We start from the raw sequence: 18,159 nt of genomic DNA, 5'->3' as shown, positions 1-18,159 counted from the left end.
TGGACTCACAGGTTCAGTGGGAGAGCTCCCATGGCTGGCAGACACCCCCACCCCACTGTATCCCGTGGCACACCTCCAGTCTCTCTCGCCTCTGCCTGGCAAGAAGCCGTCTTGGGCAGAGAGGGTAGGTCCGAGAACAAGCATCAGGCAGGTCCCCCAGAACACAACCCTCTGCCCCGTCACAGGTGGCGACAGTGCAGCCACCCCTCTTCACTCTGCTGCCGCTTTCCTCTTCGACACCATCCGCACAGACAGACACAGCATTCCTCAGCTTCAGGGGCTGGGCCAGGCTCTCTGAGTGGCCCTCTTAGAACCCCTCACTTGAGTTGTGGAGAGGAGAAAGCAATCCCCTCCCCGCCTCCCTGTGCCAGGGGAAGAAAACGTCACAGCTTTTTCAACAACTCCCTCCGAAGAAATCCCCTCTTTGGAGAATTTGGAGAAATCCAAGCCAACCCAAGTGTATGCCAGGTAAGGATCTCGAAACCCGAGTTTAGTTTAGGCACCTACATGGTAAAGCCCCACTTTAGAAGGTAGCCACCAGTGTCTCTGGTCAATACCTACTGTCAGGACTCAGCCAGAATGGAGAGCGCGAAATCCCCACAGGGCATCCTGTTACACCCAGTCCCCACCATGCACAGGCTCAGGCAAAGACCTTATGGCAGCCTGGGCAGAATGGAGTGGCTAGGGTGCAGGCGGGGAAAGACTGGGCCGGAGGTGGGGCTTCAGAGATCAGAATCCTCATTCGTCATAACAGGTGCCAGTCAACAATGGGTACGGGGGACACAGAGACAGCCCCACAAATCTTAGAGGCCGAGGAGCACAGCAGTTAGGGCTTCACCACTCACCAGCTGTGTAGGACAAATCACTTTCCTCCTCTGGGTCTGACTCTTCGTCTGCAAATTGGGGAAAATAAGAGTAATGCCTTCACAGGGTTGTTGGGAGAATTACAGGAATTGTGTTTGTAACATGCTTAGAGCATGACTGGACCATAGTCGGTACCATGTTTAGCTCTTGTTTTTGTTTTTGTATCCTGGACACATGGAAGAAAATACTAGAAAAGGACAACAAAGTAAGTTGAAGGCAGGGCCACCGCGTTGCACAAGTCTGGGGAGCATCATTCATATAGATGGGGATAAGTGGCGCCCCCTGGAGGTACGCACCCCAGCAGTCCTGGCTGAAGGCAGCTGCCCCAGGAGGGTGCCCAGGAAGGAACAGGGACCCACTCTCTTTATTAGATGATTTTAAAAAATGGTTAGCATTATTTTGCTAAAAATAAAAAATTATTTTTAGAATGTTAATAAAACAAGCTCCTAAAAATAGTAATAAGAGCAAACAACCGCACTTGGCGAATGACAAAAAGAAGAGCAACGAAGGAAATGACAGAGGAAAGTCTTGGGAAAACAGGACTATATAAAAAAATTTCAAATTTTTGTTTTAAAATCATCATTAAAAACGTTAAACAGCAGACTCATACACATATTAGCAACAAATACGATGAAGAAAACATTAACGTGCTCAGCTTACTGTCTATGTATATGGAATAGTAAATGTTTAAATTCTGTAAGTAAAATATTCAGACCCCAATGTAAATACCAACTTGCAAAAGAGGAGCGATGAACTGCGAACTGCCTCACGGTATATGTGCTGCTGCAGTAACATTCAAATAAGTGTAAAAATGACAACCGGATGTCATCTCCACCTTCAAACGAGGAAATTATTTTGGAAACGCTTGTGAGGATGCAGGGAAGTAAGTTCTCTAGGACGTGGCCTGCAGTTGTGAAAATTGGTGCAACTCTCTAAAGAGCTATTTGATAATATGTGTCAAATGCTACCACCCTCTCACCCAGTCATTTTCATTTCTGGGGATCTAGCCTAAGAAAAGAATCAGAGATGCGAACAGGGACCACTGCATAAAGTTGGTCACGGCAGCATTATCTATACGAAGGGAAGAGGTTAAAAAACTCTAAGCACTATGCACCGTACAAGTAACATATACGCAGATTTGTTTGTGCAGGCATAAACTCCCCCTGACAGGCCAGGCATCGCCGGTTGTTGCCCGCCACGGGAACAGCGCAGGGGAAAAAAAGAGAAAAGGAAGGCTTTTCCTAAGAACCTTTTTTGGGTCTTCTGAATTTTAAACTATTTTAAGGGACCGCCTATTTAAAATGATCTGACAAATTTAATAAAACGTGTGTATTTCTGAATGTTTAGAAAGAATTTTAATAACGTGGAAGAGGCTTATTAGGATAGAATGTGTTTAAAAATAAGTACACAGGCTTTAGATTCAGAATGATCTCGAGGATACAAAAAACATAATTAATATAAAGCAAATATTTTTTAAAAAAGGACAAACGAAATATACCAAAATGTAAATGGTAGCCATTGTGGGACGGTGGGGGTGGGGGGGTAAGATTATAAGCAAATATTATTTCCAACTGTATAATGTTTCTATAGTTTCCAATTCTTCTACCATAAGTATATACCACTGACACACAAAAAAAAGAAAAAAATTAAAAATAGAGAATAAAAACAAGCCAAATTATCTTTAAAGGGTAATCCACCTCCCAAAGCAGGAGTATAAATAACAGAAAGTGATTTGTCAGAAGTCAAGAAGGCGCTCCCATCGGAGAGGCTGTGCAGGGAGCCAGGAGGGAGCCAGAGGGGAGCCAGGAGGGAGCCAGGAGGGAGCCAGGAGCGGGTTCCAGCTTCAGAGATGGCCTTGCATGACCCATCTGCCCTCTCTGGGCTGCTTCTGTGGGGAACCAGCAGAAACCAGCACGCAAACGCTGCTTCTCAAGAAAGTCTGCTCTGACACCTCTCTTGTCAGTGCTGACCTGTGAGCTCTCTTGAGATCAGGACGGACCCTAGGACCCACATCCCACCCCAAACAGGAGCCGGGCCTGGAAACCAGCATGCCGGCCCTCCCTCCAAGCTGCCATGTCCACCTGCCTGCCCTCCCAAGGCAGAGGCTGAGCCTGGGTCACACCTACTCATCCAGGGCCGGATAGAAAGCCTAGCATATGATAGGGTTCCAGGAAGCATTTGCTGAACGAATGAATAAATTCTAGACTAGTGCTGTCCAACTGAACTTTCTGTGTGATGGAAATGTTCCATACCTGCTCCGTCCAGGATGGGCAGCCACTAGCCACATGTGTCTACTGAGCATTTGAAACGTGGCTCGTGTGACTGAGGAATTGGATTTTCAATTTTATTTAATTGTAATTCATTTTAATTTTAAAAGTGTTCCATAAAAACTCTTACATCACAGGGTAGTTTAAGATTACACAAGATGATCCTTTAAAAAAAAAGAAAAGAGAAGAAAAAGAAGGGGTGCTTGGCTGGCTCAATGAGTAGAACATAGGACTCTTCATCTTGGCTTTGAGAGTTTGAGCCCCACATTGGGTGAAGAGATTACTTAATAAAATCTTAAGGAAAAAAAAAAAGAAGAAGAAGGAGAAAGAAAACTTCAAAGACTAAAATGAAAAGGCAAATTCCAACCTGGGTAAAATAGTCACAATACATATAACTGACAGAGGCTCTCTCTCCAGAACATACAAAAGAACACTTAAAATTCAACAATAAAACAAGACTATTCAATAAAAAAATAGGTAAACGCCCTGAACAGGCACATCATAAAAGAGGTATAATAGTGGCCAATCAGCATGTGGAAAAATGTTCGACGTTACTTCCCATTCGGGAAATGCAAATTAAAACAGTGAGATTCCATCACCCATCCACCAACCAGAATGGCTACATTTAGGGGACGCCTGGGTGGCACAGCGGTTAAGCGTGTGCCTTCGGCTGAGGGCGTGATCCCAGCGTTCTGGGATCAAGCCCCACATCAGGCTCCTCCACTGTGAGCCTGCTTCTTCCTCTCCCACTCCCCCTGCTTGTGTTCCCTCTCTCGCTGGCTGTCTCTATCTCTGTCGAATAAATAAATAAAATCTAAAAAAAAAAAAAAAAAGAATGGCTACATTTAAAAAGAATTACAATACCGAGTGTTGGCAAAGATGTGGGAATGTAAAAATGGGGGGAAATTTTTATTTAAAGTCATCGATTAAAAAAGACAATCCAGTGCATACTGAAAATGGGGGGGAGGGCCCCGAAGAGCCCCACTGGCCCATCTCTGTGCCCAATATCACACAGTGGGAATTTACTTGTCTCTGGGTCTCCCTAGCAAAGCGCTCTCCTGTAGAAGCAGCGAGAGCCTCTGAGAGAAACTGAGAGGAGTGTGAAGAGGGGCGTGTGAGGCTGGGACAGGAAAGACTCTGAAGATTCCACAAAAGGAAAGTTCTTAGTCTATATTACTGGAGATGATGGAAAGGGGCATCCCCTCCAAGAAGAAAGCTTAAGCAAGCAATAGGTAACAAGAAAGGGGCTGGCAAAGGTGGTCCCCTTCCCCGGGACTGCCTGCCGTCCTCCACCAGTGTCCTGCCCTTTCCCAAAGACCTCACTGATTCCCTCACTAGCCTTGCAAGGGGAGCTGGCTGGCAAATACTTCCGTCTCACATGGCTGCAAACCCGGGCGTAGAGACCGTCCCAGGTCATGAGGTTAGACTGGCTGAGCTCAGGAGTCTGCTCAGGACAGTAAGCCCGGCGATAAGGAGGTGAAGCTGCACAGAGGAGGAACGGGGACCCAGCCAGGCGGGGGGGGGTCCTGCACACACTCACCGGCTGTCCGCTGCCCTCCAGATTGCAAGCTCCATGCGAGCGAAGGCTCTGTCTGTTAGACCACCACGGTGTCCCCGGGCCCAACCCAGTATCTGGGACGCCGAAGCCATTCGATACCCACTGATGAACAAGCAAACCAACAAGCAGACCCAAATGGCCCCCCGTTCTCAGGACACTTTCACACACTGTATCCCATCCCCTCCTGACAATTGGCTGGGCAGGGATTCACGCCCCCATTTTACAAATGGGAAGCTGAGGCTCAGAAATAGAAATCCACTCTGGGTTGCTTTCCTGAAAATCTGCTTAAGGAACGTCCCCAGGAAAGCGCCCCTTGACTGGAAAGGGGCAGATGAATTCTGCTGGGGTCCTGTGTTCATTCTGTTCTCTGGTCCTCACTCCCTCTGCAAGGTGGAGATGTGTTCACTCCAGACCCTGCTCCAAGGAGCCCACGGTCTCATCACAGAGGAAAACACAGACCCAAGCATCTGTAATACCTGACCGTTCAGTGAGAGAAAAGTGACAAAGAGCAGTCGGCAGATGAAGGAGGGAACTGTAATCCTGGTTGGACGAGGTGGTCTCTCAACAGCGATGCAGGGCTAAGACTGGGCCCAAGGCAGCAGAGGTCCAGAGGAGCTGAAGGCGGACCCAGAGAGGTAGCAAGGTGCGAGGAAGGGCGGGATCCTGGAGCCAGGCTTGCAGCTGCCAACTCTGCAATCTGGGGGCAGGTCATTTAGCCTCTCCAGGCCTCGGCTTTTCTCATGTGTAAAACGAGGGTGAGGATGCCCCCCCCCACAAGGAGTAAATGTAGAAAGAATTAAACGGCTCCTCTACTCACAATAGGGTTCAACAAATGGAAGCCACCTGCATGCATGGGGAAGTGGGGGCAGAACAGTAATGGCATCGCCAGTTTGGGAAGTTGAATGAAGGCAACCCAACTGGGTATTAGTCAGAAGGCAAATCCCAAACCAATAAACAGGGGGCAGGTCGCTCTGCCTCCTGGCCCATCCCACAGACACACTCCCCCTCCTGCTGAACACCAGAGCCACCACAGGCCGAGGGAGGGTCTTAGACTGACCCAGGGCGGGGTGCAGTCAGAGAGCTACACTGAGGCAGCCCACGCCTGCCTCAGCGGGAATACAGCTCCTCACTCCCCCCTAGACCGTAGTGAAGCCAAGATGCCAGCCCATCAGATCTGTGTCCTCCAGAGCTCAGATCAGAACCTCAGTCTCCCGCCTCCAGAGTCCTTACTCTTCTAACTTCACCAGAAAGGAAAAACAAGCACCGGAGTGAGGAGATGGCGTAGCGGGCCACGGAGGAGCATCGGAGGAAGTCAGGCCTGAGGACCTGTCCCAGCTGCGCTCAGTGAGACCAGCAGCAGCTCGTCTTTGTGACACGCGTACTCTGTGCTAGGCCCTGAGCTCTACCGAGGTCTCCTCTTCATCCCCACATCAGCCCTAGAGATGGGAATTATCTCCATTCTACAAAGGAGGAAAACTGAGGCTCACCGTTCAACGAACTTGCCCAAGGTTCAGCAAGTGGTGTAGTAAAGGATCTGACCCAGTTCTCACTCCAAATGCCATGTGGCCACATTTGCACAAGGAACACCATGGCCTCTCCGAACCGTAGTCATCCCATCTGCTCAAGGGGGGGCAGACTGAACGAACAGTAATGATTGGGGCAGAGCCTCACAGTTTACAGCACTGAAACCACAACAGTGCCTAGAGAGAAGCCAGCAGGCCGACACAACGCCCCCAGGGGCTCTGTCTAAGCCTGACCTGGAATGGGGATCCAGGCTATGTACATCAGTTTCCACCCCTCGACAGGGCTGTGGAGAGCCACTGTCTGGCTCCTGGCCCTCAGTTCCAACATCAGGTCCGAAGTTCTTCCTCTTAGGGAAATTCGGGTCAGATGTGTTACAACCACCAATATCAGCTCTTTAAACCACAAGATGAAACACATTTTAAAAGTCCTGAAATTTTGCTTAGGAGGGAGGGAGGGTGTGTAGCAGGAAGTACCTACCATCATGGGCCAGTCACTCTGGGACAGCTGTCGCCTGGAAACTCCAAAGGCTCGCAACCCAGAAGGGCCTGTGATCACAGAAGCCAACTCTTCCCAGAAAGGAGACGAAAGGGAGGCCCAGACAGGTGAGAGGACATGCCCAAGGTCCCCTAGCAAGCTAGGGGCAGACCTTATTATGAAGAGCCCCAAGTAGATGCTGGAAAGGGAATATGACTACGTGTGCACGTGGGAACTCCTTGTGTAATTACCAGAGTCTCATATACACTGAGAGCTTCCTATGTGTTCAACCTTGTGGGAAAAACAAGAACATACAACTTGGCTCCTCTTTTATAGGCTACAAGCTCCTTGAGGACAGAGACTGGGTTGGATTCATTCCCAACCTTCCCAGACACCCACTCTGAGCCAGACCCTGTGCTGTGCAGGGATCATGAAACGCTGTCCCTGTCCTGAAGAACATACAAGTCAACAGAAAATCACCCCAGAGTGAGCAGTGCTATAGCAGGAAGGATAAGGGCTGTGTGTGAGCCAGAGCTCTAGCAAAACCCCGCCTGGGGAGAAAGGGAAGGCTTCTGGGAGGAGGTGGCACTTGAGCTGAGTTTTAAAGAATAAGTAGGAGTCAGTCTGGTGGTAAGGAAGGGAAGGAAGGCCTTTCCAAGAGGTTCTGTTTACCAAACATTTACATGACAGCAATAACAACAACAATAATAATACCAACATTTCTTGAGCATTGTACTGTGGCCAATCTCTGTATTGAAGCACTTGTACGTGTATTAACTCGTTTCATCCTCAGAACGGCCTTGTGAGATCATTGCTATTATTATCCCCATTCTGTAGAAAAGGACACCAAGGCCCAGGGAGCTTGATAACATGCCCCAAGTTCCCCAAGTTAGTCCCCCAAGCTAGGATTCAAACCTGGTGGCCTAGTTCCATGACCACAGCCTCAATCAGCACCCTCTGTTTCTCAGAAAAGTACTTCGTGCCAGACTTGGTACTGGATGCAAGGGCACAGAGATGAATCAGAAGAAGCTCCCGGTTTTTAGGACAGAGGACAAGTGAAGAGAAAACCCCAGGTCTGAAGCTGCGTAAGGACAAGTCCGACACTGCTAGAGAACGAGAAGAGCAGGCATCAGCAAGCGATGGGGCTGGGAAAGCCTTGAACATCACATCAAAGGGCTCCGGTTTTTCCCACTGGCCAACTGGTTGCCAATCTCTAAGCCAAGCTGCAGTATCAGAGGCGGCCTTTAAACCATGTACCAAAGACCAGAGAATAAATGGATGTCTCCACAGACGGGTAAGCGGATGATAAAATACCAATCTATTTAAAAGAGGGCTTAAAACTAATAACCTCATTAAGCATCTTGTCCATCAACACACACTAAAAATATAACTGCTGTCCTGTGGACCGGGGAAAGATTTGTGGCCCTGTATTCAGAAAACGGGATACCCCTGCTGTCAGGGATGGGAAGTAACAGAAAGTTTCTAAGCAAGGAGTTCTTAGATGGCAAGATCTGGGATTTCTGCTCTCCACCCACCCCTGGACCCCTGCCTCTCCGAGCCCTGATGGAAGTCAACCATCTAAAAGCCCCAAGAAGAGCCAACCCGGCCGAGAAGCTCCAATGCGGAGATTCTCACTAAAGTTCTACGTAGTACAAATGACTGTTTGATCAATCATTTGGCCTCGGCGTGGGATTTGGTTAGAATTAAAGCCATCTGGCTGCTGGGGGTGGGGGGTAGGGTAATGGGGGAGGAGACAAGCAGGCGGGAAAATGACCCACCCCCTCCCCCAGAAAGCATTGTTAAAATATAAGGGGGAAAAATAGTCAAGTCCCTGCTGTTATTCCAGCCTAAGCCACTTAATCCTTCAGCACATAAAGCAACTTATTTTACGACCTTTTCCCTTTAAAAAGTAAATCTGAAGACGCTGCCTTGAATTCAGATATCTCTGAAACACACAACTCATCCCTCCCAGTGAAATATCCTGTTTCATAAACCTTCTTCGAGATACTTGAAACTGCAGATCACTAAATGCCTAGCTTTAGGCATCTGACATTCCAGAGAATTAATATTTAAACTTATTATAGGAAAAAAAGAATTGAGTTTGGTTGAAGCATGAAATATTTAATAGTGTCTCCGAATTAGAAACCCTATTTTGTTTCGCACTGGAAATGCCAACGTTATTACCTGGGCTTTGCACTCAACTGAGATAAAACGCACAGGCGGTCTTCAGATTAAACACATAATTACGGCCGTTTTCTCCAGAGAGAAGGGGCGTGAGGCAGGTTTGGGGAGTGGAAGCGATTGAGTTTCCTTTTTACGATACACTTAAAATTATACTATCACCCTCTGCCTGGAGGGTTGGACTTGAGAGCGTTGAAGCTACTTAATCACCAAAAAACCGTGTCAAGATCCGTGGATCCACGGAGGCCTATTCACGGTCTCGCGAAGCCGTCTTGTCTTGGACTGGGCCCGCTGCTGGACAAGACCCGCTAACTTTCTCTACTCACTAGGACAAAAGTATTAAGTGGTTTGGGATAAAAATTAAGCTTCAGTTGACACAGTGGATCCTGGCAGCCTCTGCCGGCACATGTAATTTATTTACAGGGTTGGAAAGTCGGCAAAATACATCATCAGCTCTTATACAAACTTCTACTAGGTATTAAATACCCAAGCCTCAGAGAAGTAATTCATATAGTCCAGCAACGTTCCAAAACAAACCCAATCTCCAGCCCTCCGGAGAGCTTAAAACAGCAAATGGGATCTGTATTTTTAAAGTCAGGTTTATAATTCTCCCTGGTTTCTTGCTAAAGCTTTCTTTTCCATCAAACCTGTTATTAAAAAAAAAAAAAGGCAACAACATCTAAAAGAGTAATCTAGTTGTTAAAAAGACACAAGGAGGAAGAGGCCGGGCCACATCGCAACCAGTGTCCTCCTGATACTCCTTCCTATTTTCCCGTTAGACTCAGGGTCGATATCCAAAGGCAAAGAAGCCTGGGGCCATAAAGACTCCTGCAGTAAGTGTGGTTCTCTGGGAATGACCACCATCTCCTGAACACGCGCGTGCACACTCGTGCAAGGCCACAGGCGCAAACCAGCAGCAGCACCTTCTCCTCCTAGGGGTCATTTGGTTCGTTCTTCATCTGACACACAAGACCCTTTTCCCACAAACAAACTCTCAGGTTTACTCTGATTCCTGGGCTGTTCTCCCTCCCAAGCCCCTCTTCATCCCATCCCTGGATACGAAATAATTGTTGAGTAGCTCTTGAGCCCCCATGCCCAGTGAAGCATGCACGCTACCACTGGGTGTGCTGGGGCTTATGAGGAATTCTCATCAAACATCAAACGGTGTCTTCAGAAGCAGTGGAAGGGAGACCGCCACCAGGGCCTGGGCAAGGAATCTCCCCAAACTGTGGGAAAGGCTCAAAAAGGGACAAGAACCCGCAATGACCAGTGAGACGTGTGTGTGCCACTGCTTCTGAGAAGAAGCTGCTTCTGGAGGGTCCCTCCACAGCCTCTGAGAGTCCTTGCCTGAGGACCCCATGTCACAAGTGGGAACCACTGTCTTTCCCCCATTTCCACAGCAGAGAGGTGGACAGACGCAGTCTCCCCATAAAGTCACACCTCGGCCCGTTAGCAGAGACTCAGAAGGGCTGCTCCAGGGAACAGCTGTCTGGACCAGCCTGTGGCCTTCTGGCACCTTCCCCCAGGACTGGGGGCACGCTCTATAGCCACAGGAACTCCTTGCCACTGCCTGGGTTTTAAAGCCTGTCCTTGAGAGTGCCATGCTTTAGGGGGGAAAGTACTGGCTTTGCTGTCAGACGAGCTGTGTTCAAATCCCAGGATTACCACTTACTACCTGCACAGCAAGTCGCTGTGAATTAAACAGTGAGCTTATCATTGGGGCGAATCACTTAAACTTTCCAAGCCTCAGTTGCCCCATGTGGAAAACTAGAATAATGCCTTTTTCTCACAGGGTTATTGGGCATCATTAAACGCAATCACAGCTATCGTGCCCAGCCTAGCACACAGCAGGTGTTCAGTAAAGGCTAGCTGACCCCGCTCTTCTGTTTTCTTGGTGGTCAGCCTCAGGAGTCAAGAGTTCAAAGGAGAAGTCAAGTCTGAGACAAAGGTGGTTTCTTCCCATACCCTCGATCCTTCCTGACCTCCCCAGTCCAGTTCACGTGGAATCCTGGAGCATCGGAGCACGAAGGGCCTATGGATCATTCTAACTGCTTCCCATTTTACAGATGGGGAAACGGAGACTCAAAGCCAAGAGCGTGGCCTGCATGCATCGTGGCTGCACAATGGTGCATGTGTTCGCTCCAGACAGGCCCAACCATAACCACCGAATAAATTCAGGCCATACAGGAAATGCATTATTCAGTTAGCGGACTGAAGGTCTCCTCAGTGCATCTGACTCAAACGCTGACTTTAAAAACACAGCTCGTAATGCTAACACAATCCGCCTCGACCCGCCGGAAACCCTCTGAAGGAATAACCCTTTGGAGTTTAGGGAAAGATGGGGAAAAGAAGAAAACAGATGCTTTCAGGGACTTTCAACTGTAAGATCACTGGGTTAGGGTTGTATTCTCCCCACCCCCACCCCATCCCAGGTCTGTTTCCTTTCAGTTTCTTATAAATAAGGCCTAGGGAGACCAAAACAGCTACAGGCACCCTCCCCCTTTTCTGCTTTCCTTCCTCACTCAGCCATCAGTCCCGGACTTTGCTTCTAATGCTGAGAGCATTTTTTTTTTTCATTGTAAACTATTAATTCGGGCAGCCACTGTTGATAAACAAGAAGTCCGTTTTTAAACTGCTAGAATCATTAGCACAGTGAAGGCGAGCAGCACGAATATTTCAGGAGTTTGCTCTTTTTTTCCTGGCCCTGGTATTACAGCTGTGCTTTCTGCATAATGCAGTTGAATTTTTCAAAGCCCATTGCAGAAGTTTGTTTCATTTCTTCTCCCCCCTTGAACCGAATGTCTTTGTTTCTTTAAGCACAAAAATAAACTACCCCCTACCAAAAGAAACAGCACAACTCTCTAGGTCTAAACTCATTGCAACTCAGATCTTTACTAGCAAAATAAATTAGCAAACCACGTACTCTAACTTCACATATAATGATATATATAAGGTGAGGCTGTTGAAATACCACCATATCGGCTTCAAAAAAGGGAATTCTTTTCCAAGAAAATTGAGGGAAAAGAACAATTACCCTCTCTATGCAAAAGCCACAATTAGCAATAGTCCCTGGTCAATTTACAAATAAAGTTGGTATTTATTTGTTTGTTGTTTCTTTTTTTCCTAATCCTATCCAAAAAAGGATTGAAAACTTTAGTTTCTCCCCTTTTCTAGGATGCTGGCCAAACTCCACAAAATAAACCGAAGAAAATGATGATAATTATGCAACATTCAGAACAAAGAACATAAGAATATATTTTTTTAAATGATTCATTGTGCACTTATGCCTGTAATGAGATTTTAACGCACTGTAAAAATAAGTGCGCTGGCTCATTTAGCTTCTCACGCAAATGTAACGCAGGGAGATGAATAAGTTAAACACGGGGTGGGCTTTTTTTTTTTTTCTCAGAAGTGTGAGGGAAAACCACAGCATATAAAGACACGTATGTTTTTAAATCACAGATGGAGCAACACAGCCTATCAATACGATGCCACAGCTAGCGGGGTCCTGAGACCTCAGCCCAGCGAAGCACAACAGGTAAACTGCTCTTGACACAGCCAGGCCTAAATTAAGTTACGATCTCATGCGATGGTCTCCTTTCCATTTGTACGCCAAGTCCTAGCAGCTTCTGGAGAGCTTGGGAGGCAGGAAGGGAAGAGAAATTCTAGCCGCCCAGGATTCTTGGGGAATCTTTGGGAATTATATTTCCGCTACACGTCTATAAAAGATTTGTCGGATACGTAACTCTCGGGACTGTAGACGCAACATGTTCCTATCGTACTTGTGTACCCACGCACATACATGCTTCTCTTTGTCTAACTGAGCCTGACATTTGGCCAGCAGGTTTTTCTCCCCCTTTTCTGAAACCTCAAGCACCGAAAAAATTTGGATCTGATTATTTCCGGATCGCAGGACCAGCACTTTAAAATGGATGAAATGCAAGCAAATTGCCCACCCGAGCCGGAGGGGGTAAATGCTTTCAGAATAACTCCTACCTTTCTATCAGGGACGCGCCCGCCCCTCCACGGCCTCCCCAGGACATCACGGTGGCTTCTGATTCAGATGAAGAAATTCTAGCAGGTAACGCCACCAAAACCATCGTGTTTACTCTCCACCATGGCCGGCCTCTAATGCCCGTGCACACAAACTACAACTGCATTTTGTTTTCCTTTTTCAAGGAAAAAAAATCTATGTACTAGCTATTTTTTTAAGTTACGAGATTGACTCCTTTTTGGCATTTACGGCCATGTTACAGTGGCTGTTTAGTGATGGTAGTATCCACACGTGTCATGGTCATCAGCCTCTTTTCTTTTTTTTGCTAGGACGTGTCCCGTCTCAGCGCCCCGCGAAAAGGGCCTAGAGAGTCGCTGTGAATTAAATAGTGAGCTCATTATCGGGTTCGGTCTGGCAACAGCAACTCCGGACAAGCGGTCAACTAAGACGTTTTCTAACTATGCCATAGGTGCTACTTCCAAAGAGGACAGAAGAAATACCAAAAGCAAAAATATCCTAAATTCTCTGGGAACGTTCAGGAGGCCATCCAGTAGGCCAGCTGTCAGCCGCCAACACACACACGTAGCAGGTACAAGCTGGGGAACCAGAACCAAATATTTGGAACAGGGAGGCTTAGAAACTGCCGCTTTCTGTCTGTAGCTCTGAGCACATCCTGGCGCCTCAGTGTCTTCATCTACAGAATGGGAGCCGTAGTCATAATAGCCAGGATCCGCCCGGCACTTTAAAGACTGCAAAGCACTCTACATCTGTTCCCTCGGAGCAGCCCGCAAGGTAGGCAGAGCACAGCTGGCGTGAGGGTGGATGAGAGAATGTGTGGGAACACACGCTGAAAACCGTAAGGCACTGTGCGCGGGGAACAAGCGTCATCGGGCCATCGCCACAAAGCTGTCTGCCTCCATGAAGCCCAGATGTTTACCTTCTTTCCTTGTCAGGACTTCCAAAAGCACAGTGTTGGGTGTTTAATAATAAGAAAGAAAAATGCAGCATCTGGTAATTTGGCCTTTCCAGCTGCTTGGAATCTGGATAAACGGGACTCTGCCATAAACAGATCGTGATTCTTATTGTAAATGATGACAATGTTAGTCCATGACGTCGCACCATCCCCAGCGCCTCCTGACTCCAGATCTGGAAACGCAGAGAAGCCCAGCATGTATGGATAAGCTGCTTGACTCAAGGGCTTGCTCCCTTCCTCGGCTTAGGGTCTATCTGACGCAGAAGGCAGATCAGCTGAAACCTGACCCCAGACCAAGCAATACTGTCTTCTCTCCGGTCACTGGGCAGCCGTGACCACAAAAGACCTGAAGCTTGGCTCCTCTCAGCTTCCCCTGGCCAGTGCGCCCGACAGTGCCCTTCACAGTCAACGTTTTAAAAATCAAACCTTTCTCCCTCCTTTCCCTGCCCCCCTTTATCTCAAGTATCACTTACCCTCGCATGGTGCCTGGCATGAATTAATTTAAGTGACCCCTTCTACCTTTTTAGTTTATAAAGCATTCTTACAACCATTGTTAGACTTACCCTGGGAGGAAGACGTTATTACCTCTCATGCAAATAAAAAAATCAGAGGCTGAGCACATCCCGAGAGCAATCCCCACAATAAGCAGGCACTGAGGTGGCCCTTTCACTAAAGCTCTCCTCAGTCTTTCCAAGTCAGTCTCACAGTAAATTTACAAATGGGGGAACGAAGGCTCAGAGAGTGAACAACTGCCCCCCAAGCTCCCACAGATCATAGGTGGCAGGGCATAGTCAATAAATATTTTTCAATTGGTATTTGCATCTGTTTCCAATAAACCTAAGATTTGGAGCTAGACACCAATCATTCAAAGGGTTACGTGGTCTGGGGAATATTTGGGTGGGAGCAGGGGCAGTAAGAGGTGCCGGTTCCTTGTGGCATTTTTAAGAGAACTGCTGAAGCTCTGTGGGGAAGCTGATTTTGTCTCAGATCAGTGAGGGGCTGGGCTGTGAGGAAGAACTTGCTTAGAAGGACAGAGGCCACTTTGGAAATTTCTTCAAGCCCAGGTCAGTGAGCAAAGGCTGGCCGGAGAACTCCCACCCAGACCACGGGCGGCCTTTTTACACAGGAGACACTTTCCCCACTCTCGGGCCTCAATTTCCTCATCTTTCAAATGGGTATAAATTCCACCCCACTAGCCTCGCTGGAGGCCATGAAAAAAACAGTTTAGAAGCCTCTTATGAAAGTCTAACCAGACGACCATCTTAGGATACAAAGAAAGAGGCTGTTCTCTCCCATACCTTTATCTTCCTCTGCCCTTTCCAAATACAATCCTAACTTAAACATCTCATATATTGGACATTGGTGGGGAAGGGGGAGTATGGATAAAAATAATTGGGGTTTGGGAGAATGGAAGTAGGAAGATCATATGCAAAGCGTCCAGATGAAAGGTCTCTAACTACGGCTCCGAACAAAGACTATGTTTAGGACAGCCATTCACCAGGTCCGCAGAGAACTCAATCTTCAGTGACAGCTATGATTTTTTAAAACCTAAAACGTTGCAGGAGGGCATCTGCTTAAGGGAGGATTACGTGTGGAGCGGGGCAAGCCAAGGAGCTCAAGACAGCAAATATTACTCATGTCTTGCTGTGCACCACTCCTCTCTCCCCAGTAAAAGAACACCTCCTATGCGTATCCCAGTAATAATACTCTAAAGCCATTGTTTTCTGTGTCTACCCTTTCAAACAGGATCCCTATCTGTTGGAGAAGAGACTGACACTGAAAATGAGACAAAAAATAGCACTCTCCTACAAAGTCAGGTGTTTTCATTAAAAAGAAAAACAGTTTACGTTCATTTCATTTTCCCAGTGCCTGAATTGGGAAGTTGGTTATTTTCTACCCAGAAGAAGCTCTCATCATTAAAACCAAGACATCCTACCTTTTCTAAGTTGCCAGGGCTGATGCTAAAGGAGTGATGTCTATAGTACCAAAAGAAACTTTGTCTTCCTTGAGAATCACCTGGAAATAGAACCAATTAAGTCCGAAAAGCTAAAATAATGAAACCCCAAGCCTTGGTTTCTTTGGAGGGGGGGTCCAGGAGAGGGGAGGGGGAACAACACTATACCTTAACAATTTCCCCAATTTCTGGTTAATTATCTGTCAGCATGAAACTTATAAATAATGGCTCAATAATAATTAACTGTGATGAGAACAGGTTCATAAGAATGCCTGCATCATCGCTGACTTTGAGCCCATAAATCCTACTGGGGCCTGCACCTTACACCTACCAGCCTCACTGGGTAGAGGAAGGGTACTGCAAAGGAATTCTGACCAAAGATTATGCTTCTGAAGCTTCAAATTCAGAAAGGCCATTTTTTAAGTCAGAAATTGACTCAGGCTGGATCACAGATTCATAAAATTTTCCATCAGGAATCCAGAAATCATAGGGTATAATTAATTCTTCACTTGACACAAGGGGAAACTGAGGTTCCAAGAGGGGAGAGGGGAGAGGGGAGAGGTCTTGCTAAAGGCCTTTGCTATTTAGTGCCATCGGAATACATCCAAATACGCCGCAGCTAGCTCAGCGATACTCGAGTGGCCAGTCACCCTAATTTATAAGATTTTTGTACGTTTCACACAACTTTTTTTCAGAAATACACAGAAGCAAAATCATGTAATCTGGACTTTCTATACACATGCTTCTCCAAAATAGGTTTATTGAGTTTAAATTAGGTGCTTCCTGAGCAGGCATCGTTTTATAATGACAACCGAGTCCCAAACAGCTAGAGAGAAACTGATGAACACAAAAGAAAGTTCCGCCAAGTTCTCCGGGGAATTCCTACAAAGGTGTGCGGTGTCCAGGCCAGGCAGCCTGAATTCCTCCACACCTCCTGCCAGGCACGTTGGCGGGGCCAGACTTACCCTTCCCGGCAGCGGCGGCGGCCTTGGACGGACCGTAGTCTCTGGGGCTCCGTGGCCGGAGGAGGTCGTGGGCGCACGGCGGCGGCACAGGCGGCCGGGGCAGCACGTCACGCGGGCCCCCATCCACGCAGCCGCCGCCGCTCACGGTGACCCTGAAGGCCATGTGCGTGCCGCCGAGGCCAGTGGGCCCGCGGCCTGGACCCGGAGCGCCGAGGGCCTCCTTCGGCCTCTTGTCTGAGTGCGCCTCGGCCACCTCGCAGTGCATGGCGCCAGGGCAGGGCGCGCCGCCGGGGGTCGCGCCGGGCTCCTGGGGAGGGGAGACAGCACCCGCGCGTTAGAATGAACGGAACAGTCCCTTTCTAGTCCCGGGGGAAGTTTGGGCAGGTCACCACCACTCCTCGGTTTATTCCTCAAATGGGTTAGCGCCACCACACTTACCTTAACCTGACAAACCCACCAGATCCCGCAAAAGCCCCTTCCTGGCACAGGAGTGGCTCGCACTTCCTTCTCCGGTGTGTCGAGGGCCCTGGCCACCCGCCGCCGCAGCGCATTCCGAGAAGCCCCTGCACCCTCCCGCTCAAATTCGCCTCCACCAATACCAGCCTTCTTCAAAGGAAGAATGGGGAAACTGAGGCCTGGAGAGGCGAGAGCGCCTGTGCTGGGTCACCCAGTGAGACAGGAGCGGGCGGCAACTGGGATTCCCAGGGCAGGACTCCGGCGAAGCCGCGGGGAATACTCCAGGTGGGTCAGGGGCTGTGCAACTCCTGGGCGCTTTGGGGACCCGGCTGTGCGCAGGGACTATGAACTGAGCACCCACCGGTCTGGCGCGCAGACCCTCCAAGACTTACCCACGACCACCGAGGCCGGGAGAGTGGGCGTCCAATGATGGGCGCTCACTCCCGCGACACGAACCCATCCCGAGCACACAGAGACACGCACACTCCCACGCGCAGCAGAGAAAACGAAGCCATCGCACGCGCAAACCCGCACCAAGTCGCTAACGCCCATGGACGCCGGCTCCCACGCATACCACACACCCCCGCAAATGCACACTGGGGACACGGTGTGCCACACGTACTGCTCTCTCATTCACCCTCTCAGACACTCAGCAATACTAGCAGCCTCACTGGCTCACACTCCACAAACACGCTCGCTGGGTCCCCCTCCACAGTCTCGGCTCTTCCAACATCCCCCCTGGAACGAGGGCCCGGGGCCCCAAACTCTCCTCTCCTCGCTGCGCTCCCGCGCCATTCCAAAGCTCCCGGGATTCGAGCGTCGCTGGGACCCTAGCCTCGGATCTCTGGCCCTGGCTCCCGCCCCCTCCCCGGGTCACGGGCCGCGCCCCCTCTCACCTCGCAGCTGCGGCTGCCGCTCGCGGGGCGCACGGCTCCGCGCGCCTCCACTG

General features: G+C 48.8%; 1 protein-coding gene across 1 annotated transcript in view; it reads right to left on the bottom strand.

Annotated features, from left to right (window-relative positions):
• GLIS1 (GLIS family zinc finger 1) overlaps positions 1-17,280 on the bottom strand; it is a 219,307-nt gene extending 202,027 nt beyond the window's left edge. Inside the window, exon 1 of the mRNA XM_048220484.2 lies at positions 16,755-17,280. Within this exon, the coding sequence (XP_048076441.1) occupies positions 16,755-17,019 (265 nt within the window). The 5' untranslated portion in view covers positions 17,020-17,280. The remainder of the gene's footprint in view (positions 1-16,754) is intronic.
• Between the last annotated feature and the right edge of the window lie 879 nt (positions 17,281-18,159).

Source organism: Ursus arctos, unplaced genomic scaffold (assembly GCF_023065955.2).
Source record: "Ursus arctos isolate Adak ecotype North America unplaced genomic scaffold, UrsArc2.0 scaffold_12, whole genome shotgun sequence".
Lineage (NCBI taxonomy): Eukaryota > Metazoa > Chordata > Mammalia > Carnivora > Ursidae > Ursus > Ursus arctos.
The sequence above is the reverse complement of the archived record's forward strand: the minus strand, read 5'-3'. Positions and strand labels throughout refer to the sequence as shown.